General features: G+C 45.4%; 1 protein-coding gene across 1 annotated transcript in view; it reads left to right on the top strand.

Annotated features, from left to right (window-relative positions):
* Positions 1-17,400, top strand: part of LOC104301158 (N-acetylated-alpha-linked acidic dipeptidase 2) — a 43,164-nt gene extending 25,764 nt beyond the window's left edge. Inside the window, exons 13-17 of the mRNA XM_054164705.1 lie at positions 2,910-3,001; positions 5,580-5,670; positions 6,507-6,771; positions 12,733-12,814; positions 17,010-17,400. Coding sequence (XP_054020680.1) covers positions 2,910-3,001; positions 5,580-5,670; positions 6,507-6,771; positions 12,733-12,814; positions 17,010-17,199 — 720 coding nt within the window. The 3' untranslated portion in view covers positions 17,200-17,400. The remainder of the gene's footprint in view (positions 1-2,909; positions 3,002-5,579; positions 5,671-6,506; positions 6,772-12,732; positions 12,815-17,009) is intronic.
* Positions 17,401-26,448: the final 9,048 nt, after the last annotated feature.

Below are 26,448 nucleotides of genomic sequence, written 5' to 3'. Positions count from 1 at the left end.
TTCCACAGAGCAGGATTCTGCAACAGCATTCCAATTCTTTGTTGTGCTCTGCTTTCTGTGCACAGCCAAAGATCATTTCCCCAAGTCTTATGGCATTGTCTCTGTCTTGCTAAATAAATCCGAGACACTCCTTGCCCCATTTGTCTACAGGAGTGATTTTGTCCTACTGCCAAACCCTGGACTGCCTCTCATCTATTTGAAAAAGAAACCCCTGGTTCCATTTTTACAGCGATTCAACATTGTAGTTTTCCTTTCCAAACTACCTTTCCTTTACCAGTGCTGAACTTCTCTCTATCATTCATGGAGAATTGTGGGATTTTCCCCAAGAAAAACATGTTTTAGTGGACTCTTGGAGACAAGTCAGGGATACCAAAGTGTGTTTGCTGAATGATCACTACTAGCAAGGGCACTGTTCTTGTTGGCAGACCCTGTGGAAATGTAGCATGTCTTTTACTTGGCTTTACTGCTTCTAGCATCACAAAATAAAATTCACTTAAAGAATCAAAAATCTCTGTTCTCCAGATGGCAAAAAATATCAGTGAAGTGCATTGGATACAGAGAGAAAGGATATAAAGCAACAGTCAGGATAGGGAAGCTCTGGTTTCCAGAGGCATCTGCTTAATTTACCTTTTCCCCTCTTCATTTGCATTCAGCCAGCCTTTTACACAGATAACCAGAGTACAGTCTGTACCTTTGCTAATCAGCTGGGGCTTTTCCACTAATCTGGAAAACCCCTACATTTTTGTAAAGGTTAGAAGGACTAAGGCAGGGTGATTCTGTTCTTAGTTTTGCTGTCTCGACTGCAGTGCATTTGAGTTTGGATGACATGGGGAAGACAGATGTGCACAACAAAGCCTCAGCTCATCAGGTGTTTGCATATCCCAGTTGTGAGTTTCTTGAATAGGAATCGTGAGAAGTCGTGTGCACCTCAGGAGTCCTAGATAATTCTTGGGAAAAGCATAAATGGGATGGAAATGATTCTTATGTTTTGTAGCAGGCTTTTGCATGGGATTGAATTGCCTTCAGGAAGCACAGTGTGTGAAAGAACATCAGTGCAGACGTGGGTGACTCTGCATAGCCAAAGAAAGGCATTTCTCTTCCAAGTATCCAACATTTCAAGATCTCTTTGCTCTTCTTGGTTTTCAGTGAGCCATTTCCTCACACAAAAAAAATGTAGCATACACAGGAAGTGTCATCTTTGAAGGAGCTCTGCACTTAAGTGTGATCCTTGGCATGCAGGTAGGACATTTAGATGCTGACAGCATTTCTGACCCTACTCTACAGCCAAGCTTTAGACAATTGGCCACTTCCAGCCAGAGTCTGCAATAGTTCAACTCCAGTTTCCCTGTTCTGATCATCACTTCTTGCTTTGATTTATACTTAAAGAACCCTGCATCTTCCCTTGAGGTAGCAGCAAGCTCATAGTGATTCAGACTTGGATCTAAGTCAGAGCACACAGCATGGTTTCCTAGGCTTTCAGTGTGATGTGAAAAAGCTGGCCAATGGTTTTTACATGACCAGAGCTGTCAGAGTAACATCTCTGCCAGAGCATGGAGTGCTCTCACTCCCCTATGTCAGAGTTCAGCTTGCTCTTATTAATGTGCCATTTTCAATTTAGCCCTAGAACTTGACCTCAGTGCCCTGAAAATGACAGCAGCCAAGCAGTTACTTCACAAAGTTGTTATTTTTCTGCAAGCTGCTGACGTAGCCTCAGAGGTCAGGACCCTCTGGATTTTCAGTTTGAAGTCTGTACATTTTTCAATGCAGCGTTTAAGCCTCAACACCATTGTATGACCATGTATCTAGCCATCAACATTTATGCTTTGTATTTTGGGGGAGGAAAAAAAAATCCCAATCCTCTGCACTTCACAATCTATTTTATATTTAAAAGACCATGTCTGTTAAAGATTGTTGAAGTCTAGGTGGAGCCCAGGGTCAGAGCCTGGGTTTATTTTTACTTCTGTCACAGATTTTTCTAAGCCCTTTGGTCAATTAATTTTATACTCTTTCTTTCTCTTTCTTTATACCCTCCCTTCCTCCCTTCCTTCCTCCCTCCCTCCCTCTCTTCCCCTATTTATTTTCTTTCTTTCTCTTTCTTTCTTTCTTTCTTTCTTTCCTTCTTTCCTTCTTTCCTTCTTTCCTTCTTTCTTTCCTTCTTTTCTTCTTTCCTTCTTTCCCTCCTTCCTTCCTTCCTTGCTTCCTTCCTTGCTTCCTTCCTTCCTTGCTTCCTTCCTTCCTCCCTCCCTCCCTCCCTCCTTCTTAGTTTTCCTGGCTGTGTGATGACTGTACTGATATTTCCTTTTGCTAGGGTGGGAGCTCCATTTGTGCATACACTGTGCTGTGCAATGATTCTCCAGTCTTGGATGAGTTCTCTTGGCACTTCTGTAGTATAGTTAGTGACTTGTTTTGATCCTTTGCTATAGGGAAGGCAGTTAAATTTCTAGCTCAGCCTGTTGAGGCAATATTGCTGCTGTGTGGTGCAAACCTCTACAGGGTTAGGGCTGTTGTCTGCCTGCTGAAAGGAGAGCAGCTGGGGCACCCTGGCTGCTGAAGGAGTTCCACAGTGTTACATGTGATGTTTTGTATGTAGGTAGTTCTATAAGGTGGTAAGAAGTCCCAGAAATCCCAAAGATCCACTTCCCCCAGAGGTGAATGTGTCTCAGCTAGTGTCCTTGAACTTTTAACCCGTTCTTTCCCACTGTCTGTGGTTGGTTCCAAGTGCCTGTGAGATGCTTTCTGTGGTTGGGATCCCTAAATGTATGTAACAAATACAGATAGTGTATGTGGACTCCCCTGCCTGCAGCAAGGCTGCTGTTTAAAAGAATGATGCATGTAGCTGTAAAGGTCTCCTTTAATAATGCATTGGGTTAGAGGTACTTCCAGTGAGATTATAATATTTTCCTCTCCAGATTGTAAGCCCTGATGAGGGTTATGAAAATAAGTCTCTTTATGAGAGCTGGCTTGACAAAGATCCTGCAGCTGAAAATAATAGCTATCCCAGGTACGTTGTTAATCTCTGGTTTGCTTTCCCATTTTTTGCCTTCCCCATTTTTTTCTTCATATCATAGCATGGCTGCTCTCCAGCATTGTTCAAGAGGTGCTATTGATGACAGCAGTACAAAACCTTTTAGTACAAGGTGACTCTCTGGCAATATCTTTGAAAGTAAAATAAAGCAATGTTTTATCACTTCTTTTTTCCAATGCCAGTGACATCTATGCCTGCTGTAAAAGGAAACCTCACACTCTTTAAAGGCCTTTTGTTAGTAGAAAAGCAACCTGGAAAGCAATCCAAAAGAGCAGAGCAGGGAAACTGGTCAAAATATAGTTTAGTCACTCTACCAGAGATAATATCAACATTGTTAGGATAAGCAAATGCTCAGTTGAAAGCAACTGCCTAGAGTGGTAATTAAAAAGCTCTTGTGACCCTTGGTCTTTGTTGATACAATGGATGTAAATGTAATATATTAAAAATCTACATCTGAGGGCATGAAAACTTCATATTTGAAGGTATTAAAAATCCAAAGCTCTCTTTCAGCCTATGACTCACAAGACTCTATAGTAAGAAGCAATAGGACAAGAGGAAAAAGCCTCAGGTTACACCAGGGGAGGTTTAGAATACAGAATCAACCAGGTTGGAAAAGACCTTTGAGATCACTGAGTCCAACCTATCACCCAACACCATCTAATCAACTAAACCATGGCACCAAGTGCCTCATCCAGTCTCTTCTTAAACACCTCCAGTGAGAGTGACTCCAGCACCTCTCTGGGTAACACATTCCAACAGCCAAGATTGGATATTAGGAAAAATGCATTCACTGAAAGGGCTGTAAAACAAAGGAACAGGCTGCCTGGGGAAGTGGCGGAGTCACTGTGCCTGGAGGTGTTTAAAAGACATGTAGATGTGCTGAGGGACATGGTTTAGTGGTGACTTGGCAGTGTTAGGCTAAGAGTGGGACTTGATGATCTGAGAGCTCTCTTCCAAGCAAAACAATTCCATGATTCTGTGAGTCTTTGGCTAAATATTGACGATGTGGCACTACTCCTGTCAGGTAAATAAAACTGCCCCTTTGTGTGGTTTGACCAAACTGTTATGCACATGTTTCCCTATCTTTCATGCCCAAGCAGATGAGTTTCTAGATTTATTGGGCTCATTTGAAGGCCACAATATCTGATCTTTCTCAGTTGATACAAATAGTTCCTTGCAGAAATTTATAATAGCAAAAGAACTTAAAGTGGAAGAAGAGAATATTTTTTCCTTTGTTTCCAGCTGAGAAACATTAATTATTCACAAGGCTGGACATATAGACATGAAACTTGGAATACAACTTAAGTAAATATTTGAAAATACTCAGAATATTGAACATGAGCCAGCTGTGTGCCCAGGTGGCCAAGAAGGCCAATGGCATCCTGGTCTGGATCAGGCATAGCGTGGCCAGCAGGAGCAGGGAAGTTATTGTGCCCCTGCAATTGGCCATTGGGATGTGCTGCCCAGGAAGGTGGTGGAGTCACCATCCCTGGAGGTGTTCAAAAAGGGATTGGATGTGGCACTTGAAGCCATGGTTTAGTTAGTCCTGAGGTGTTGGGTGACAGGTTGGACTTGATGATCTCTGAGGTCTTTTCCAACCTTATTGATTCTATGATCTTTGTTAATTCTCTGTCTTGCCACATCTCCCCAGCAGATGGCAATGTTCGCTTGTAAGTAGCAAATGCTAATTGTGACTTCTGCAGTGGAAGGTTTTCATCGTTGATTCTAGCAGAATACACAAAGTATGTAAAAAACATCTGGTTTGACATGTATTGCTGCCCGATTTTTATTAGTTTGGAGGTAGCTGATGACTGCTTTAAGATTGCAGAGACACGTCTGGTACCATGTTGTAGCTCTTGTGCGTTATGTGTACTTCTTTTGTTTGTTTCAAATGTGTTCAGTGTCACAATCAGCATTGCTGCCTCTAAAAGATCTTCCAGCAATGCTGGATACTGAATTAGTCATAGAATCATAGAATCAACGAGGTTGGAAAAGACCTCAGGGATCATCAAGTCCAACCTATCACCCAACACCTCAGGACTAACTAAACCATGGCTTCAAGTGCCACATCCAATCCCCCCTTAAACACCTCTAGGGATAGGGACACCACCACCTCCCTGGGCAGCACATTCCAATGGCCAATCTCTCTTTCTGGGAAGAACTTTCTCCTCACCTCCAGCCTAAACTTCCCCTGGCACAGCTTGAGACTGTGTCCTCCTGTTCTGGTGCTGGTTGCCTGGGAGAAGAGACCAACCCCCACCTGGCTAAAACCTCCCTTCAGGTAGTTGTAGAGAGCAAGAAGGTCTCCCCTGAGCCTTCTCTTCTCCAGGCTAAACAACCCCAGCTCCCTCAGCCTCTCCTCATAGTGTGGTGGAATAAAATCAGAGTGATGAAGCTTGCCACTCATCTAGCCTCTGATCTTCCTGCTGTCCCTGGTGTGCCCTCCAGAAGAACTGACCTCCATTTCTTTGAAAAAAAATCTGCATTTTGCATAGGTTACTGCCCTGCTATTCAGTAAGTGCTCTCACTAAGATCTTGTCTCCTCTACATGCAGAATAAACAAACTGGGCTCAGGCAGTGATTTTGAAGCTTACTTTCAGCGGCTGGGCATTGCGTCAGGCAGAGTCCGATACACCAAGAACAGGGTAAGTATTGCAGGCTGCTTGGAGAAGTTTGCCAGTGATAAGCAGTCAGGTCTTAACAGCATTTATCTATGATTTAAGGAAAAAAAAGCTTCAAAGAATCTTTGGCTGTTTCATGCATTAGTGCCATTTCTTACCTTAGCCAGAAACCTGAATGGTTGGAGAATAAAACATGTTGCAGTGATGTGTATATAGAATGCAGAGTACAGAACACAGAATTAACCAGGTTGGAAAAGACCTTTAAGATCATCCAGTCCAACCTATCACCCAACACCATCTAATCAACTAAACCATGGCACCAAGTGCCTCATCCAGGCTCTTCTTAAACATCTCCAGTGATGGTGACTCCACCACCTCCCTGGGCAGCACATCCCAATGGCCAATCTCTCTTTCTGGGAAGAAGAGGAGGCTCAGGGGAGACCTTATTGCTCTCTGCAACTACCTGAAGGGAGGTTGTGGCCAGGAGGGGGTTGGTCTGTTCTCCCAAGCAACCAGCACCAGAACAAGAGGACACAGCCTCAAGCTGTGCCAGGGGAGGTTTAGGCTGCATGTTAGGAAGAAATTCTTCACAGAGAGAGAGAGATTGGCCATCGGAATGTGCTGCCCAGGGAGGTGCTGGAGTCACCATCACTGGAAGTGTTTAGGAAGAGAGTGGATGGGATGCTTGGTGCCATGGTTTAGTTGATTAGATGGTGTTGGGTGATAGGTTGGACTTGATGATCTCTAAGGTCTCTTTCAACCTGGTCTATTCTATCCTATTCTATTCGATTCGATTCAATTCGATTCCTTAGCTGCCATCAGAACACGGGGCACTAACAATTCTCCCTGTTCTTTTGCAGAAAACAGACAAGTTCAGCAATTATCCTGTTTATCACACTGTGTATGAGACCTTTGAGTTAGTGGAAAAATTTTATGACCCCACCTTCAAGAAACAGCTGACAATTGCCCAGCTACGAGGCAAACTGGTTTATGAACTGGCAGATTCCCAGGTCATTCCATTCGACTGCAGAGATTATGGGGAAGCTTTAAAAGAATATAGCAACAGAATTTATAAACTGGCCAAGAAACATGAAGAACAGATGGAACTGTACAACGTGTCATTTGGTGAGTAGTAGCCACAGGACTGTTTCTGCAGGGGATAACTTAGAAGCATGAAGAGACACATTTTGTCTGTTACAGCTCTGAGACTGGATTCCTTGCTTTCATGTTTCAGGAACAGTGTGGCCAGCAGGAGCAGGGAAGGCATTCTGCCCCTGTACTCAGCACTGGTTAGGCCACAGATTGAGTCCTGTGTCCAGTTCTGGGCCTCTGAGTTTAAGAAGGATGTTGAGTTGCTGGAAGGTGTCCAGAGAAGGGCAACAAAGCTGGGGAGGGGTTTGGAGCACAGCCCTGTGAGGAGAGGCTGAGGGAGCTGGGGTTGCTTAGCCTGGAGAAGAGAAGGCTCAGGGGAGACCTTCTTGCTGTCTCCAACTACCTGAAGGGAGGGTGTAGACAGGTGGGGGTTGGTCTCTTCTCCCAGGCAACCAGCATCAGAACAAGAGGACACAGTCTCAAGCTGTGCCAGGGGAGGTTTAGGCTGGATGTTAGGAAGAAATTCTTCCCAGAAAGAGAGATTGGCCATTGGAATGTGCTGCCCAGGGAGGTGGTGGAGTCACCATCACTGGAGGTGTTTAGTAAGTGACTGGATGAGGCATTTAGTGCCATGGTTTAGTTGATTAGATGGTGTCGGGTGATAGGCTGGACTCAGCAATCTCAAAGGTCTTTTCCAACCTGCTTAATTCTCTTCTCTTCTCTTCTCTTCTCTTCTCTTCTCTTCTCTTCTCTTCTCTTCTCTTCTCTTCTCTTCTCTTCTCTTCTCTTCTCTTCTCTTCTCTTCTCTTCTCTTCTCTTCTCTTCTCTTCTCTTCTCTTCTCTTCTCTTCTCTTCTCTTCTCTTCCCTTCTCTTCTCCTCTCTTCTCTTCTCCTCTCCTCTCCTCTCCTCTCTTCTCCTCTCTTCTCTCTTCTCTTCTCTTCTCTTCTCTTCTCTTCTCTTCTCTTCTCTTCTCTTCTCTTCTCTTCTCTTCTCTTCTCTTCTCTTCTCTTCTCTTCTCTTCTCTTCTCTTCTCTTCTCTTCTCTTCTCTTCTCTTCTCTTCTCTTCTCTTCTCTTCTCTTCTCTTCTCTTCTCTTCTCTTCTCTTCTCTTCTCTTCTCTTCTCTTCTCTTCTCTTCTCTTCTCTTCTCTTCTCTTCTCTTCCTTAACAAAGAGCCTCTAATTTTTGTATTTTATTATTGTCCTTAACACAGGTTTAACAAATTATTCTCTAGGTGAGAGTGTGTGGTGTTTTTAGGCTGTTAGTTAATGCTGGGGGGGGGGGGGGAACCTTCAACCCTATACAGAGTGCTATAGCAATTTTCATGCATATTATTAATTCTGGGTGGTAGTACAGTGCCCATGAGCAGTCAGGGATCTCAAATGCACAATAAAAAGATGTATCAGCCTGCTCCTCATTTTCTTACTTAAAAAAGAAGACAAGTTAAATGTTTATGGAACTTCAGAGACACATGTGCCCCATTCTTCCTCTGCCAAAGACTTGACTTGACCCTGGGAAACTTGCTTACCATCTGTCTCAGTGCCTGGCTACCACTTTCAGGCCACAGAAGCACTTCTCTAGCTCATCTGCATAAGTGCATCCATTTGCTGAGCACTTGACCACATTGCAATGAAGCTTATGAAACAGGCCTGAAGCAGCAAAGTGTGCTGGGTCCAAGGATAGGATAATTTCCAGAGTAATTTTCTTTCTCTCCCTCTCTCTTCTTTTGTTCTTTTCTCATTCACCCCTTGTTGTGAGCTCAACAGGAGCTCTCAGTGTGCACTTGCAGCCCAGAAATCCAATCACATCCTGGGCTGCATCAAGAGCAGCAGGGCCAGCAGGTCAAGGGAGGTGATTCTCCCCCTCTACTTCACTCTGGTGAGACCCCACCTGCAGTACTCTGTCCAGTTCTGGAGCCCCTATTACAGGAAGGATCTGGAGGTGCTGGAGCATGTCCAGAGAAGGGCCATGAGGATGAGCTGAGGGCTGGAGCTCCTCTCCTATGGAGACAGACGGAGGGAGTTGGGGTTATTTAATCTGGAGAAGAGAAGGCTCTGAAGAGACCTAATTGTGGCCTTCCAGTATCTGAAGGAGGCTACAAGAAAGCTGGGGAGGGACTTTTTAGGGTGTGAGGCAATGATAGGACTGGGTGGGATGGAGCAAAACTAGAAATGGGCAGATTGAGATTGGATGATAGGAAGAAGTTCTTCCCCATGAGGGTGGTGAGACACTGGCACAGGTTGCCCAGGGAGGTGGTGGAAGCCTCATCCCTGGAGGTTTTTAAGGCCAGGCTGGATGTGGCTATGAGCAGCCTGATGTAGTGTGAGGTGTCCCTGGCCATGGCAGGGGGAGTTGGAAGTGGGTGATCCTTGAGATCCATTCCAAGCCTAACAATTCTATGATTCTGTACCAAGAAGGATTTTCCATCAGTCCTAATTCACTTGCCATTTGATGGAGCCATGGTTCAGAGCTCTGTGGAGATGCACTACTCTTTTGTGAACTTGAATCTTCCTTTGGGGGGAGCTAAAAATCACATTTAAAGCTTCATGCAGTGGTTTAGGTAAAAAAGTTCTTGACTATTTCAAAGAGACACTCATTTTTGCAAAGAGGGCACCAGAGAGAGAGGAAGCCTTGCATGATGGATCATTTTGTCTGAGGTTTTTGCATAACACAAGGATTTATTTCAATATGTTGCTGTGTTTACTGCAGCATGTCTTGTAAGGAAACATAAAATCTGAAATATCCTTCTGCAGTGGTAGGACACTTAGCAAAGTTTTGTGTTAAACCTTATCTTTTCATTATTTGGGTTGTTCTTTTTCCTTCTCATCTCAGATTAGACATCACCTAAACTACCTTCTGACCAACACAGCTATTTTTTCCTAGATTCCAGAATCAATCTTTATCTTCCTTTTGTCTCCTAAATATCACTTAACCCTCTCTTTAATAATTGTAAAGATGTGTCATTCTTACTTTTATTTTATAAAACAAGTCCAGTCTTTCAATTATTTTTATATCTTTTCTTCTGGAATCCTTGCTTACAGCATACAGAATTAACCAGGTTGGAAAAGACCTCTGAGCTCACAGGGTCCAACCTGTCACCCAACACCATCTAATCAGCTAAACCATGGCACCAAGCACCCCATCCAGGCTCTTTTTAAACACCTCCAGTGATGGTGACTCCACCACCTCCCTGGGCAGCACATCCCAGTGGCCAGTCTCTCTTTCTGGGAAGAATTTCGTCCTAACATCCAGCCTAAACCTCCCCTGGTGCAGCTTGAGACTCTGTCTTCTCGTTTTGTCATAGGTTGTCTGGGAGAAGAGACCAACCCCCTCCTGGCTACAACCTCCCTTCAGGTAGTTGTAGAGAGCAAGAAGGTCTCCCCTGAGCCTCCTCTTCTCCAGGCTAAGCAACCCCAGCTCCCTCAGCCTCTCCTCACAGGGCTGTGCTCCAGACCACTCCCCAGCCTCATTGCCCTTCTCTGGACACATCCAAGTGTCTCAATATCCTTCTTAAATTGAGGGGCCCAGAACTGGACACAGGACTCAAGCTGTGGCCTAAGCAGTGCTGAGTACAGGGGCAGAATGACTTCCCTGCTCCTGCTGGCCACACTGTTCCTGACACAGGCCAGGATGCCATTGGCCTTCTTGGCCCCCTAGGCACACTGCTGGCTCACATTCAGCCTACTGTCAACCAGTACCCCCAGGTCCCTTTCTGCCTCTAATATCTGATCACTTTTAAGTTATTCCTTGAATAACTTAACCTTGGATTCATCTTTTTTGTTCAGTCTGTGGTACCAGAGTACATTACAATATATAGGCAGTTTTCTCTATACTGTGAAGATTAAAATTCCTTTCACTCAGTATTTCCATGGAGCTGCCTACTGCCAACATTGAATGTTAGAATATTGTTAATTAAGCCTGAATAAATCATGTAGTTGTCCTTCAGAATAATAGATTAAGTTTCTTATTTGCCTTTGGATTCACATTTCAGCTGCTCCTCTGCAACAACAAAGGCTGGAAACTGGGTTTTTTCATGAAATATATGTACTTGCTACCAGGAACTGAAGTTTGCAGGGGGCAGGGGGAAGAAATGCTGTGATATTTGCTGAAGTAAGTGGCACTGACAGCACTGAATATCTGGTGAACATGATCACAAATTCTTTCATGGATTTTCAGATGATCTTTTTTTTTTCCCTTCTCTTAAATCCCCTCCTACTGCTTCTGAAACATAAGCTGTTGCCATGATATGGAGATGATGTCAGCGGGGCAGGACTCTGTCCTCTGGCAAACTCGCAACTATTGCCACCATTGTGGACAAGTGCAAATTCCCACCCTCCCAAGGTGACTTGGGTCTGTCTGTATTGCAGTTTGTAAACAGCTTGCATGCATAAAATCTCTGCCTCTCATGATATAAACCAGACAGAAATATGAATACAAGGACAAGCAAGTGTGGGCTGGTGATCAGTAAATAAGTTTGCTGGAAATAGACATGCAGGCAAGACTGCAGAGCAGCTTTGGGTAGGAGTCCTGTGGACAGTAAATAGTGTGATAAATCTCTCTACAGAAAGCCTATCACACTAGAGTAGTGTGATAAACTTATAAATAGGGAAGGGCCACAGCTGCCAGTGGAGGACTGGGTTTAGGAGATGACCTAATTGTATGCCCCATATTCCTGTGTGAGGAAAGACACATTCCTGCAGTTTGTCTAAAGCTTTCTGAAACTAGTGGGCAAAACCTGTGTTGTAAATCTGCCTTCTTTGTAAATGACTTGAGTTAGGGTAAGGCCAGAAATTCTTCTCCTCGTAATATTCCCCCTCTTACTCCCCAAAAAGAAATGCAGAAAGTGATACTTTCCCAGCTCTGTATTAAATCATAGAATCAATAAGGTTGGAAAAGACCTCAGAGATCATCAAGTCACCCAACACCTCAGGGCTAACTAAACCACGGCTTCAAGTGCCACGTTGAATCCCCTCCTGAACACCTCCAGGGATGGTGACTCCACCACCTCCCTGGGCAGCACATTCCAATGGACAAGAACTTTTTCCTCACCTCCAGCCTAAACTTCCCCTGGCACAGCTTGAGACTGTGTCCTCTTGTTGTGTCACAGGTTGCCTGGGAGAAGAGACCAACCCCCACCTGGCTCCAACCTCCCTTCAGGTAGCTGTAGAGAGCAATAAGGTCTCCCCTGAGCCTCCTCTTCTGCAGGCTAAGCAACCCCAGCTCCCTCAGCCTCTCCTCGTAGGGCTCCTCTTCCACAGGAAAATCCGCAGCTGATATTGCCATTAACTGCTTCTTATTTCACATGGCTTGGACATACTGCCAGGGACAGAGGCAGGAAGAAGGAATTGACTTACTGGGCAGCCTGCCTGCTGACAGTCAGGCCAGTGGGGCGGGCAGGGGTTGAGCAGCAGCACCATAGGGTGCAACGCGTGCTGACGGCAGAGCCGCGCTGTAATTCCCGGGCACGGGCAGAGCAAGCGTGGGACCTGGCTGCTTTCATCTACCTTGGCTATCCCTGTCTTCCCCAACTGTTGTGTCTTTTATGCCTCACCTAATACTATTCAAAATACGTATCACACTCTTCTGTCATGATGTGAATAGGACATAATGTTCCAAGGGGGAATCCCTGCTGTCCTGCTGGTAGGTTTTGATGGAAGGCAGAACTTTTATACCTAAATGCTGCAGCGCATCCCTTTGTTACAGAGGCAACTGCAGAGCTCTCTGTCAGCAAAGCCAGCCAGGCTTTTCCTCACCAGGCAGAAGGAAGATGTGAAAGCTTTATTGCTTCATTGTGGCCTTGTTGCACAAGGTCTTTTCTATTACTGCTAGTAGTGTAGAGTCTGCACCAGGGAAACTAATGAATTATGGAAACCCAACAAATTAATGCAGTTTCATCAGCTAAACAAACGAAGATTTTTCTCTCACTGGGCAATTGAATGGTAAATTGAATTCAGCAGGAGCTCTGAAGTTGCTCACAAAGCTCTTCTTTTTCTAGATTCTCTTTTTTCTGCTGTGGTGAACTTCTCAAAGGCTGCTGCTGAATTTCACAGGAGACTTGAAGCAGTCAACAAGAAAGAGTAAGTCTGAAAATACATAAATAACTCAATCAAAATGATGTGTATCTGTCTTAGATAGCCAGGGCAGCCCTGGCTCTCCTGAGACGACACAAGGAGTCCCTCTGATTAGTGTCAAATAGAGCCCTTGAACTCTGAGTCAGACAGTATCTGCTATGATTAATTCTGCTTCCCATGCTGAATAGTATCAGCCATAGAGTTTATGACTGGTATCAACTTGTCATTAAATTGTTATAATATATATGGAAAGGCAGGCAGCAGTGAGGGTTAAAGTTGGGCTGAGCTCTGTGTTTAGATACCTGCACTGTTGTGTTGTGATGCCAGAATTTCCACTTTCAGCACACCTCAAGGAGACAGGATGATGCTTCAGAACATCTAAGATATCCATATGATGCTTGCAAAGCTAAGGACCTTATGAGACTCATGCCCTCTGAGTGCAGTGGCTAGTGGCCAGGTTCTCCTGGGCACCCGGTGTGGTACCAGATAATTGTGGTTAGGCAACTGAACCCCATCCTCACTAAGTTACTGAGAACAATGTGAGGAGAAAGTTCTTCCCAGAAAGAGTAATTGGCTATTGGAGTGTGCTGCCCAGGGAGGTGGTGGAGTCACCATCCCTGGAGGTGTTCAAAAAAGGATTGGATGTGGCACTTGGAGCCATGGTGGAGTTGTCAGGAGGTATTAGGTAATAGGTTGGACTTGATGGTCTCTGAGGTCTTTTCCAACCTGGTTGATTCTGTGATTCTGTGATTCTACTGTACCAATTAGAGCAGGAGTTTAGACACTTGCCTTATGGCTGTAAGCCAAAGTCTAGCTATCTTCATCTTGATCCACATCTCAGCCTTCTTCTCCCCTCTGTAAAGTGGGAACTTTCTAGTGCCATTTCATACGAAGGAAGTATCTGATGCTCTCAGAAAGTCTCCTATTCCATTTTGCACAGTGTAGTTGTGTTTTGCAACAGAGACATCCCAGTGCAGTGATACAGCATTTATGGAATACTCCATTTGCAAAGCCTCACCTTTTTTTCAAACTGTAGGCCATCTTCATAATTGTTGTTTCTCTCTAAAGAAGAGGAAAAGTGTTCCAATGAAACCAGGAGGTCGTGTTTCTTCATCCTGTGAAACGTCTCTGTCTCCACTCTCTGCAGCCCGGTTGCAGTGCGAATGATCAACGATCAGCTGATGCTTCTAGAGAGAGCTTTCATTGATCCTCTTGGCTTACCAGGAAGGAAATTTTACAGGTGAAGCAGGAAGTTTCTTGACCAGCTGTCTAAGGCACTGTGTTTTTGCAGGTGAACCCCACCCTAACTAAGTGGTCACTTAAACTGCGCTATAGGCCTCATAGGAGTTACAGTTCAACAGCTTAAGGTACAATCCAGTGAGCGATGGGATTTGTTTATAACCCCCAAGGAGAACTTCTTGACTGCAGCACTCTCGTGGTGCCCAATGCCTTTCCATAGGCCTTGTAGTGGTTTTAGGCTGTGCCTTTAAAATTTAGTTACAGATTTTGAGCAGAAAAGTAGAAAAATATAAATAAATCACTGTTGGGTGTGAAAAGAAAAACAAGAGAGTATTCTAATCAAAGTCGTTGGGTAAACATCTGCAATTAGAGGAGCTGTACCATAACAATTCTTCTCTCTTCTCTTCTCTTCTCTTCTCTTCTCTTCTCTTCTCTTCTCTTCTCTTCTCTTCTCTTCTCTTCTCTTCTCTTCTCTTCTCTTCTCTTCTCTTCTCTTCTCTTCTCTTCTCTTCTCTTCTCTTCTCTTCTCTTCTCTTCTCTTCTCTTCTCTTCTCTTCTCTTCTCTTCTCTTCTCTTCTCTTCTCTTCTCTTCTCTTCTCTTCTCTTCTCTTCTCTTCTCTTCTCTTCTCTTCTCTTCTCTTCTCTTCCTCTGGCTGGCTTTGCTTCACTCAGGAGAGATAACCTGCTTCTGGCTGGCCTTGGCTAAGTCTAACTTCTCTGCCCCTTTCTCTTGTCCCTTTTGTAGAGAGGAGGGGGAGGCAGGGAGGGAGAAGCTAGTAGCTTCCCCTGGTCCTTGGCCAGGGGGGTCCTTGTGCTGTCTATCAGTTGTAAACATCTGTATGATATTGTAACTCCTGTATATTTTGTACATATTCATTGCATTCCATCCCAGAGTGTAGATTTTGCTTTCATTATCCATCATACTCCACAAGTTTCACTTGCAAGTGTGTAGTACTATTTCTGTTACCACTTGCTTTTTGAAAGCTGTACAAAGTAAGGACTGAGTGAAGAATCAACTGTATTGAAAAGAAAGGAGAAAGAGGGTAGGGGAAAAGCAAGAAGAGGATGAGAACAGAGGTGCAGTGAGGGTGAGGTGAAGAGATAATTCCAGAAGACAAGAGTTTGAAGAGAAAGAGACCTTTGAGCCCAGGATAGATAAAGGCCCATGAGCTTGCACAGCAGAGCCCCCAGCTGTCCAGCTTTGGCTGCTGCTACAATTGCTCCTATTAGTTTAAACCTTTAACTTGTTATTCTTGAGGTTTTCTCTCTACAAGCCCATGTGTGCAGAGAAACACAATGTTTGGTGCACCACAATGCCCTTTAGAGAACCCCAGTGCATGTATTAAGAACACTTGACAAAAAGCTAACTTCCAGTGTAAGGCATCAGACTACCTCACTTTAGTCTTGGCATCCCCCTTTTGCTAATGACTGGATATGTCTGACTCATTGATTGATGGCTTTCACACCACATCAGAAGTCCCTCAGGCAGGTGGAATTAAGAATCACACTTCCATCCTCCTAGGATAAACTGTTGTTCACACTTCTGGAAGAATGAGATGGTTGTTTTCCACAGTTCTTGTTGGCTGTCAGATAACACTGAGAGCTGCCTGCATTTGTTGCTTTGGGTTTGCTTGCTTGCATTTATTAAGGTAGTTTTGGTGTTTGTTTGGATTTGGGATGACTCTTTCACATGCTACAAGTAGGCTTTGATATCTTTTAAGAACAAAATACATTTAAAAGCAGATCTGCCACTGTACATTATTTAGGAATAAAAAGCCCACCAAAAAACAATCCAGCATGATCACTTCTCTGAAGACTTCATGCTCCTCTGAAGAATTCTCCCATAGCTATTTTCCCCTCTTTTTGCATTCCTTTACCAGAGCTGTTGACCATCACTCAACTGCTTTGCTACTTTTTTGAGCTCTCTGTTTCACTTCTCACTAGGCTGCCATAACTAGGTTTATTCCCTGTTCCAGACTGCCACAGCTGGCTGAACATGAGCCAGCAGTGTGCTGGGGGCCAAGAAGGCCAATGGCATCCTGGCCTGCATCAGGAATGGCATCAGGCCAGCAGGAGCAGGGAAGTCATTCTGCCCTGTACTCAGCACTGGTTAGGCAACACCTTGAGTCCTGTGTCAGTTCTGGGCCCCTCAGTTTAAGAAGGATATTGAGACACTTGGATGTGTCCAGAGAAGGGTAACGAGGCTGAGGAGGGGTTTGGAGCACAGCCCTGTGAGGAGAGGCTGAGGGAGCTGGGGTTGCTTAGCCTGGAGAAGAGGAGGCTCAGGGGAGACTTTATTGCTCTCTACAACTACCTGAAGGGAGGTTGTAGCCAGGTGGGGGTTGGTCTCTTCTCCTGGGCAACCAGCACCAGAACAAGAGGACACAGTCTCAAGCTGTGCCAGGGGAAGTTTAGGCTGGAGGTGAGGAGAAAGTTCTTCCCAGGAAGAGTAATTGGCCATTTGAACGTGCTGCCCAGGGAGGTGGTGGAGTCCCCATCCCTGGAGGTGTTCAAAAGGGGATTGGACGTGGCACTTGGAGCCATGGTTTAGTTAGTCCTGAGGTGCTGGGTGATAGGTTGGACTTGATGATCTCTGAGGTCTTTTCCAACCTGATTGATTCTATGATTTCTGTGATTAGTCAAACAGGTTTATGGAGCTCCCATTAAAAAACCAAGTAACATGCTTTCATTCCTAATTAGACAAATGCATCACCTCTTCCCAAGGAGAAGGCTGCTTGTCCTTAATTCATGCCCTTTCCTACAGATTTTGCCCTTGGGGCTAATTATTTCTGTCTTTTTAAAAACAGGCCCAGCTAGATTTTTGTATTTGGTCAGTTCTGCTCTTCATGGGGTTCATTACTGCTTTGTGCAGCACACACACTGTTCCCTGCACTGAACACCCCCCTGCTAATGGCTACTTTCATTTAGTATGACTACATATTTTTTCCTTCTTTTCCCACAGACACACCATCTTTGCTCCAAGCAGTCACAACAAGTATGCTGGAGAGTCCTTCCCAGGGATCTATGACGCCATGTTTGATATTGAAAGCAAAGCAGCTCAACAGGACGCCTGGGAAGAGGTCAAGAGGCAGATTTCCATTGCAGCCTTCACCGTGCAGGCAGCAGCAGGGACGCTGAAAGAAGTAGCATAGACTCATGGCTTCCAAAAGCTCAAACACCAAGGTCTGAAATGCAGTGGCACCAGGCTACTGCAGTGACCCAGTCTCTCCTGACTGCCTGCTTTAGCTGAATATTCAACCTTCTGAATGCATGCAAGTGTCCTGGCAGGGTGAGCAGGAGCTACCCTACTCCTGAGCTAGGAAGCACAGCTTCTCTCATACCAACAAAACTATAGCTCTTAGAACAGCCCTGGGTGGAAGTAAATTTGGGAGGTGGGGAGGGTGTGGAGAAGTGTGGATGTATAACTACAAAAGCAGTTATTAAGCTGCTTGTAAACTTTGTCTGTAGCAGTGATCAATTAGCACACACTTCAGGACACAATATAAAACTCTCCTGGGCATGTGCGTCTTTCTTGTCCTGGTAATTGCTGTTGTAATATAAGACCCCAAAGGCATCTGTATTTCAGAGTCTGTTCTGCAGGACAGGGCAGTGCCTAGGACACTGGCTGGCCTTGTTATTTCCTTTCCTGAAAAAAACCATAAATGACATACTGTCCCTCCTGCTGCTTGCTCAGGCAGTGTGAACCATTGCTGATAATCAGAGAGAGCAGGGGATTAGGTGCAGAAATCCAGAAGCATTTTCTCGGGGAGCGAGCATACCTCCCCCTGAAAGTCACTGAGCACCTCCATGCTTTATTTGCACTTGCAAAGGGAAGATGTGGGGAGTTAACCAGAACCTGACCTCTCTGCTCCTGTTGGCAATTTCACTAGTCACAAACTTCTGGCAGCTTTTGTTCCTAGTTTCTTTTCACAGGAGATCTCTTTCACAAAGATATCTTCCTCGAGCTAAGGAACTGAAGGACCTTGTCATGAATAGAATAGAATAGAACAGAATAGAATAGAATAGAATAGAATAGACCAGACCAGACCAGGTTGGGAGAGACCTTCAAGATAATCACATCCAACCCATCATCCAACATCATCTAATCAACTAAACAATGTCACCAAGCACCCCATCAAGTCTCTTCCTAAACACCCCCAATGAAGGCAACTCCACCACCACCCTGGGCAGCCCATTCCAATGGGCAATCACTCTCTCTATGAAGAATTTCTTCCTAACATCCAGCCTAAACCTCCCCTGGTGCAGCTTGAGGCTGTGTCCTCTTGTTCTGGTGCTGGTTGCCTGGGAGAAGAGACCAACCCCCACCTGGCTACAACCTCCCTTCAGGTAGTCGTAGAGAGCAAGAAGGTCTCCCCTGAGCCTCCTCTTCTCCAGGCTAAGCAACCCCAGCTCCCTCAGCCTCTCCTCATAACCTCATTAGCATTGGGCTTGAGATTATTCTGCCTTCAGATAAGACCTGAAGGAAGTTTCCCATCAGGAGCTACTCTTATGTTCAAAGAGCAGCTGAAAGCATGAGAAAGGCAATTGTTCAAAACTCTTTAATTTGCAAAAAAATTGCTTCTTGCTTTGTCTGCCCTTTTAATGCATTTCTTATCTGTGTGCTTTACAACTAATAAAATTGCTGGAATTCTATTAAATCCCATTCCAGTTTGTGTGAGCTGATGATAACCAATTTCTTCTTATGTAAAATAGCTGCAGCTTTTCTCACAACCATAAATTGCACCAGGTTGTGAGGATAAAATCCTTTTTGTTTTATGGGGAATAGAACAGATGTGCTACTGAACAAGCTAGAACTGGGGAAACAGGAAAATTATTAGGCTACAGAAGGAATTGTTCTCATCTCAAGTGCCTTGAATTCAGACAAAGGAACCAGAAATTCCTATAGTTCACTCCTTTGGGAGGCTGGTTTTTTTTTGGGGGGGTATACAGCATCAAGAAGAGAGGCTTTAATTGGCATCACTTCGAATAATCCCCTCTGAAGGATGAAGGACTGTACCTATGGGTGTTGTGCTCGTGCTTTACTGCTAAACTGCTTTTCACAAATCAAGCCTGAGGCACATGAGGAGCAGATTATATTTCCACAGTCCAAGCTTTACTACTTCTGTTGGAAAAAGTAGTGCTTACCTGACCTTGGCAGCATGCACATAGGAAACATTAACAGTCAACACTGAGGGCACCAGAACACTGACTACATTTTTGTTGTTCTCTTTACTTCTATGCAACTGAGGCCACTCACAGTTTGAGAGTTGTTCTGAGGGACCTTGACAGGCTGGACAGATGGGCAGAGTCCAACGGGATGGCATTTAACAAATCCAAGTGCCAAGTGCTGCACTTTGGCCACAACAACCCCATGCAGTGCTACAGGCTGGGGTCAGAGTGGCTGGAGAGCAGCCAGGCAGAAAGGGACCTGGGGGTACTGGTTGACAGTAGGCTGAACATGAGGCAGCAGTGTGCCCAGGTGGCCAAGAACGCCAATGGCATCCTGGCCTGCATCAGGAATAGTGTGGCCAGCAGGAGCAGGGAGGTCATTCTGCCCTGTGCTCAGCACTGGTTAGGCCACACCTTGAGTCCTGTGTCCAGTTCTGGGCTCCTCAATTTAAGAAGGACATTGAGAGACTTGAATGTGTCCAGAGAAGGGCAACGAGGCTGGGGAAGGGTCTGGAGCACAGCCCTGTGAGGAGAGGCTGAGGGAGCTGGGGTTGCTTAGCCTGGAGAAGAGGAGGCTCAGGGGAGACCTTATTGCTCTCTACAACTACATGACAGATGGTTGTAGCCAGGTGGGGGTTGGTCTCTTCTCCCAGACAACCAGCAGCAGAACAAGAGGACACAGTCTCAAGCTGTGCCAGGGGAAGTTTAGGCTGGAGGTGAGGAGAAAGTTCTTCCCAGAAAGAGTAATTGGAGGTGTTCAAGAGGGGATTGGACGTGGCACTTGAAGCCATGGTTTAGTTAGTCCTGAGGTGTTGGGTGATAGGTTGGACTTGATGATCTCTGAGGTCTTTTCCAACCTGATTGCTTCTATGATTCTATGAGCTCCACATTTGTAGCTTAAGGTGTTGCTGAAGGATTTGATACCCTGTGATGCTTTGGTACATGGATGTTTTTCTTCCCTTTTCCTGAACAGCCTGCTCTTCCTCTCTATCATGCCTGTGTGTTAACTGCAATGGGCAGGAACTGAATGTGCCCCAGGAAGGGTTTTGATATCTAGATGGTGGGGAAAAGCCACTAGTGCCTCATCCTTGTGAACAGCAGCCAGCTTTGGATCTGTCAGTGGTTGCTGACATGGAATCATCAGAGGATAAGGCCAGCCAGGAATTTCCACATGAGAGGAACATATCTGATGAAACATGCTTCCTCCTTCATTTACAGAAATCTCCTTAATAGTATAAACCTCTGAACAAATGTTTCACCAGGAAATGTGCTTTTAAAGTTATAGTTAGCCTTTGAAGTTCTGTGCCCTTACCTTGCTGCTGCAAAAGAATATGCTGTCTCTTCTTGTTTCCCTGAACAGTTTGAAGCTACAGGACTAAATTACAGCTCACATCCGCTGAATGCACAGCTGGCATCGATCGCTTTGTTCTTCTCCTCAGCTTAATTGATAACTCTGAATGTACAATTCATCATGGCCAGCTACATCCTGAGAAGTATACAAAACAGCTTAACTCTGTTTCCATTCCTCTCTCTTGAATTCCACTGAGAGAGACTGATATCCAAACCCTCATAAATAAGAAAAGCAAACCACTTATGTGTGGCTTATACTCACTGATTTCCACAGTCCCATATTTCTGGTGTTGGAAGGACCAGTGCCTCAGAGCTGAGATTCCCTTCCCTGCCTCAGTTAGTGGTGTATGGGCAGCCAAGCAACTGTGTCTGTCTCCCAGCCCAAAGGCTGCTGTGTCTGTGTAGCTCTGCTCTTGCCAGCAGATAACACTGGGTCACCTGCTGTGTCCTTCCCTAACTCCATCTGCAAAGTTCATTAGCTCAAGCCGGCTGAGGCAACGTGTGAATCGTGCAGCTGGGCAAAACAGACCCTTTGGCCGAGAGTGAGGCCGCAAAACAATTTGTCAGAGTAGACTTGGATGAGCCACATTTCACTTGGATATTTTGTTTTACAGTTGTCTCTGTAGAAAATCACTTTCAAAGGGACAGTGCCAGCAAGTTTATTTGAGATTCTCTTGGCCTCTCTTTGAAAAGGAAGCTGCAACACTTGATCAATTCAGGGATGGCTGGAGGGCGGTGATAACCTACATGCTCCATTCTCCACTGCTTAAGTGATAAACACAATCCAGTTCCAACTCATTTGTTTGCACCCAAAATGGTAGGAGTTTAAATTCTTTATTTTTCAATCATTCAATAAATAGAACCACCTTAAAAAATGCTCTGCAGATCCTAAGCTTAATAAAAACTCAAACTCATTGAAAACCCTTGAAGATTAAGTGTTTGGGATTAAGTGATGCCAGCACTTCTCTTGACACCCTGCAATTTGGCAGCCCTTCCCAAAGCTGCCTTTTGCATCAGGGGGCTGCTTTTTGTGGAGCAGTGACATTAAAATTTCCCTCTCCTGGTATCCTGATGAGTGAAGTACAAGTACAGCAGCTGAACAAGTTTCATAACTCTTCTCAGCACCTATGGAGTTCACAGTATCACAGAATCACCAAGGTTGGAAGAGACCTCAAAGATCATTGAGTCCAACCTGTCACCACAGACCTCATGACTAGACCATGGCACCAAGTGCCACATCCAGTCCCCTCTTGAACACCTCCAGGGATGGTGACTCCACCACCTCCCTGGGCAGCACATTCCAATGACGAACGGCTCTCTCTGGGAAGAACTTTCTCCTCACCTCAGCCTAAACTTCCCCTGGCACAGCTTGAGACTGTGTGAGTTGAGGTATTAGAACAGCCCATTTGGATTTGTCTGGGTGTTTTTTGTTCAGTCAAAGCAATTTGTCATGTCTAGGTCAGATACTTAAATTGCTTCACCTGATCTAAAATGACTTCCTTTGACAACAGTGATTAAAATAAAGCACACTGTGTAACTCACAATACCTATGAAGGAAAAGGCATTGCAAGAGAGGTCCTGAAGCAGTCGATCAGCCCATTAAGCAGATTAGCTCAACCAGTACCAGTGCTATATGCAGAGTGTGCTACAGACCTAATTTCTTTTATTCTGTCCTTCTTCTATAGATAATCTATAAAATAATCTTTTCATGTTCATAAGGGTCAAGAGAATGTGAATTCTGTGACTGTATAGTTCTGTTACAGAATACAGAATTGAGCAGGCTGGAAAGGACCTTGGAGATCATCAAGTCCAACCTATCACCCAGTGCCATCTAATCAACTAAACCATGGCACCAAGTGCCTCATCCAGTCTCTTCTTAGACACCTCCAGTAACTGTGACTCCACCACCTCCCTGGGCAGCACATTCCAATGGCCAATCTCTCTTTCTGGGAAGATTTTCTTCCTAACATCCAGTCTGAAGCTCCCCTGGCACAGCTTGAGACTGTGTCCTCTTGTTCTGGTGCTGGTTGCTTGGGAGAAGAGACCAATCCCTATCTGGCCACAACCTCCCTTCAGGTAGTTGTAGATGGCAATAAGGTCTCCCCTGAGCCTCCTCTTCTCCAAGCTAAGCAACCCCAGCTCCCTCAGCCTCTCCTCACAGGGCTGTGCTCCAAACCCCTCCCCAGCTTTGTTGCCCTTCTCTGGACACCTTCCAGCAACTCAACATCTTTCCTAAACTGAGGTGCCTTGCTAGCAGCCCTCAGTGGCCTGAAAATCTTTCCTTGTGTGGAAGACCTACTGCTGTTCCTATCCAGGCTGCCTAATAAAATATCTGGCAGAAGGTTTAAAACAAAAGGATAGCTCATACTCTATGTGATGATGTGGTAAAGCTCATTGCTACAGGAGCCTGTGGAAGGTCAAATGAATTAAAGATCAGACACATTGCAAGGAGTGCTCATGCCTAATGATCCAGAAGCAATCTTTCATTGAGAAGGCCCTGAAGCATCTGGGAATTAAAGCATACGTAACTATAAAGGGATTAAAATATACCTGCTTCTTTCCTTGCTTCAAGCATTTGCCATGGAGAGGCCATTGGGCAAGACAGTGCTTTGCTCTTGCACTGAGTGCTTTGCTCTTGCACTGGACAGGCAGTCCCCAGTGCTGCTGCTGTTTGTGTGCACTTGATTGAAAGGGTGAAAACTAATAAACATGTCTTTAAAAGTTGCTTCTTCTTCTCTTCAAACCAAGGTAATGATTAAATCAGTCAGAGGTCTTTTTAAATGAATAAAGTGGTGTCATTCAGAGGGTAAGAGATGCTATGCAGCATCTGCAGAGAAGAGTTACTGCCATCACCCCGCATCATTCCCAAGGAAAACGGCAGCAGGATGAGGTGCTGGATAATCCAGGCCGAGTCTGAAAGTCACTGAGGACTTTCTGCACCACCAAGGCAATGCTATAGAAACCCTCAAGGAAGCAGAGCTGGAGTCTCCAGGCGATACAGCATCAAAAAGCAGCTGGGGACCTCTCTGCAGCTAGTAGGAGCAGGGTATACTCAGCATGACCTGGTTTTTCTCTCTTACTTTAAATTCCTCTGCTTTTATTCATGGGATTCTTAACATACTCTTAAGAGTGCCATTAAGAGAGCTGAGTGATGGTGAATGGCATGGAATCCCCTACAGCAAAGCCGAGGAAACAACACTAATTAAATGGAGTACAGAAATCTTGCTTCTGCCCCACTGTTCTCTCCTGAGAGGAATCGAAGTGCTGCATTCCTCACTGAGCAACACCTGCTACACAGAATCCGGCCCTTGAGAGACCAGGAGGAGCTGAATTTAGTGAGCTGCCCTTTTTTAATGCAAAATACTTTTCCCATTACATCACTGGGACTCAAAGCAACTCCAATCAAGCAAGAGTGGCTGTCATTTAACTCTGTGATTTGGCTGTAAGTCTATGATGTATTAAAGTTAAGCTCTAAAGTTCATCAGTAACTTCTGTTAATCAGCAGCTGCAGGAGGAACTTGGAAAACCTCAGCTGTTTGGGAGCTGTCTCATGGATTGATTCTGTATCTGCCTGTGCCAGTCATAATCTTTGAAGTCAAGGCAGCTCCTGCCAGTGTCAGCACAGTGTTTGTCCTGTTGGATCACACACCTTTAAGCATTTTCTTCCTTCTTCAGCCTAACCCATAAGGCACATTCATTTTCTGGATGAGTTTGGGGGGCTCAAACAATGGAGGAGGAGAAGGATAAGTTTGCTGAGCACCTCAGGCAGGAGGGGTTGGACCTTGCTGAAGTAAACTGCAAACACGTTACAACCTTCCATAAAGGGAAAAAATGGGAGGGGTGATAATGGGAAAAGCTTTTCACAGGAGGCTATTAGATAAGAATAGACTTGCAGTGTTTACATGGCACTGCCTCCAGATGTGCTTTGCAAGCTTGCTGACAGTAACCTGCTGACACTTTCCTGATGCTGCCATCCATATTACCTCCAAACTTGGCTGTGTTTTTAGAAGTCAACTCAAGCCACAGTTGCTGGTCACAGTGACTGTTGTGACAACACAGCACTATGTAACCCACAAGCAGCAGGACATCAGGCTGGGGAATGGCTGCCAGCTGTGAGCACTGCGCGCTGAAGGATTTAGCTCTGAGATCATTTGTCCCTTCGGATACTTCTGGAACTGGCACCCCTCTCCTGAAGCACTGCTTTGGCTTCCTCAGCTTTCTCTGTGTCCCAGGCAAGGCTTCCATGGTCTTTACACCCGAGTCTGCATGGCCTGGCACCTCCTGCCTGCACTAAAAGCACCAGCTTCAGCTCACAGCCCAGACAGAGCTATGCTGGCACGCAGCCTTGCAGGAGTGTGGGCACTTGCCTAGCCGTGCCCACTGCCACAGCAGAGGAGTGAGGCGTGAGAATCCTGCCTGTCTCACTGTGGGCAAGAAGCAGCAGCTTTGAAAGTGAAGACAAGTTCACTGTTAATCTACCTGAAATATTAACTGGTGTGATCAGAGAATGCTGCCTCTCTGTTTACTAAAGGGAAACAAACAATACTAACACAGACAAACCTTTCAGTAACAAAAGAGCTAACATGATTATGGGCTGCTTATCTTCTTCCACTATTATCCTGAGCCTTCTCTATGGTCTCATGCCCATGGTCCTCTCAGCACATCCTATGCCCAAGTTTACAAGGCCCTTGCCTGTATCATGCTTGTATTCATAGAATCATTAAGGCTGGAAGAGACCTCTAAGATCAAGCCCAGCTGTCAACCTAACACCATCATGACCACCGAACTGTGTCTCAGAGTGCCATGTCTACAGATTTTTTCAGCAGCTCCAGGGATGGTGACTCCACCATCTCCCTGTGGAGCCTATTCCCATGCCTGACCACTTTTTCTGTGAAGAACTTTTTCCTAATATCTAATCTAAAGCTCCCCTGGCACAGCTTGAAGCCATTTCCTCTCTTACTATTGCTTGTTCCATGGAGGAAGAGACTGACCCCCACCTCACTACAATCTCTTTTCAGGTAGTTGCAGAGAGCAATGAGGTCATCCCTCAGCCTCCTCTTCTCCAGACTCATCCCCATTCCCTCAGCTGTTCCCCACCAGACCTGTAAAGAGCACAGTACTCAAGCTGTGGGCTCACCAGTGCTGAGCGCAGGGCCACAATCACTTCCCTGCTCCTGCTGGCCACACTACTTCTGATACAGGATGCTGCTAGCATTCTTGACCATCTGAGCACACCGCTGGCTCAACCAAATCCCCAGGTCCTTTTCTGCAAGGCAATTTTCCAGCCACTCTGCCCCAAGTCTCCAGTGTTGCATGAGGTGGTTGTGACTCAAGTGCAGGACCCAACGTTTGGCTTTGTTAAACCTCACACAGTTGACTTCAGCCCCTAACATGCTGCGATCTTGCCTGTGCAGATCCCTCCTCAGAGCCTTCCTACCCACAACCAGATCAACACTCCCACTCCCAGCTTGGTGTCATCTGCAAAGTTACTGAGGGTGCACTCAATTCCTTCATCAAGATCATTGATAAAGATATTAAACAAGACTGGCCTGAAAACTGAGCCCTGGAAAATGCCACTTGTGACTGGCCACCAACTGGATTTAATTTCATTCACCACCACTCTTTGGGCTCAGCCATCCAGACAGTGCTTTACCAAGCAAAGAGCAAACCTGTCTAAGCCATGAGCCACAAGCTTCTCTAGGAGCATGCTGTGGGAGACACTGTCAAAGGCTCTACTGAAGTGCAGGCAGACAACTTCCACAGGTAGGTCAAGCAGGACCTGCCTTTCATGAAGCCACACTGGCTGGACCTGGTGCCCTGCCTGTCCTGCTTATACCCTGTGAGCATGCTCAAGAGGAACCACTTCATCATTTTCCCTGGTG

The sequence above is a fragment of the Dryobates pubescens genome, chromosome 10 (genome assembly GCF_014839835.1).
Source record: "Dryobates pubescens isolate bDryPub1 chromosome 10, bDryPub1.pri, whole genome shotgun sequence".
In the NCBI taxonomy this organism is placed as follows: domain Eukaryota; kingdom Metazoa; phylum Chordata; class Aves; order Piciformes; family Picidae; genus Dryobates; species Dryobates pubescens.
The sequence above is the reverse complement of the archived record's forward strand: the minus strand, read 5'-3'. Positions and strand labels throughout refer to the sequence as shown.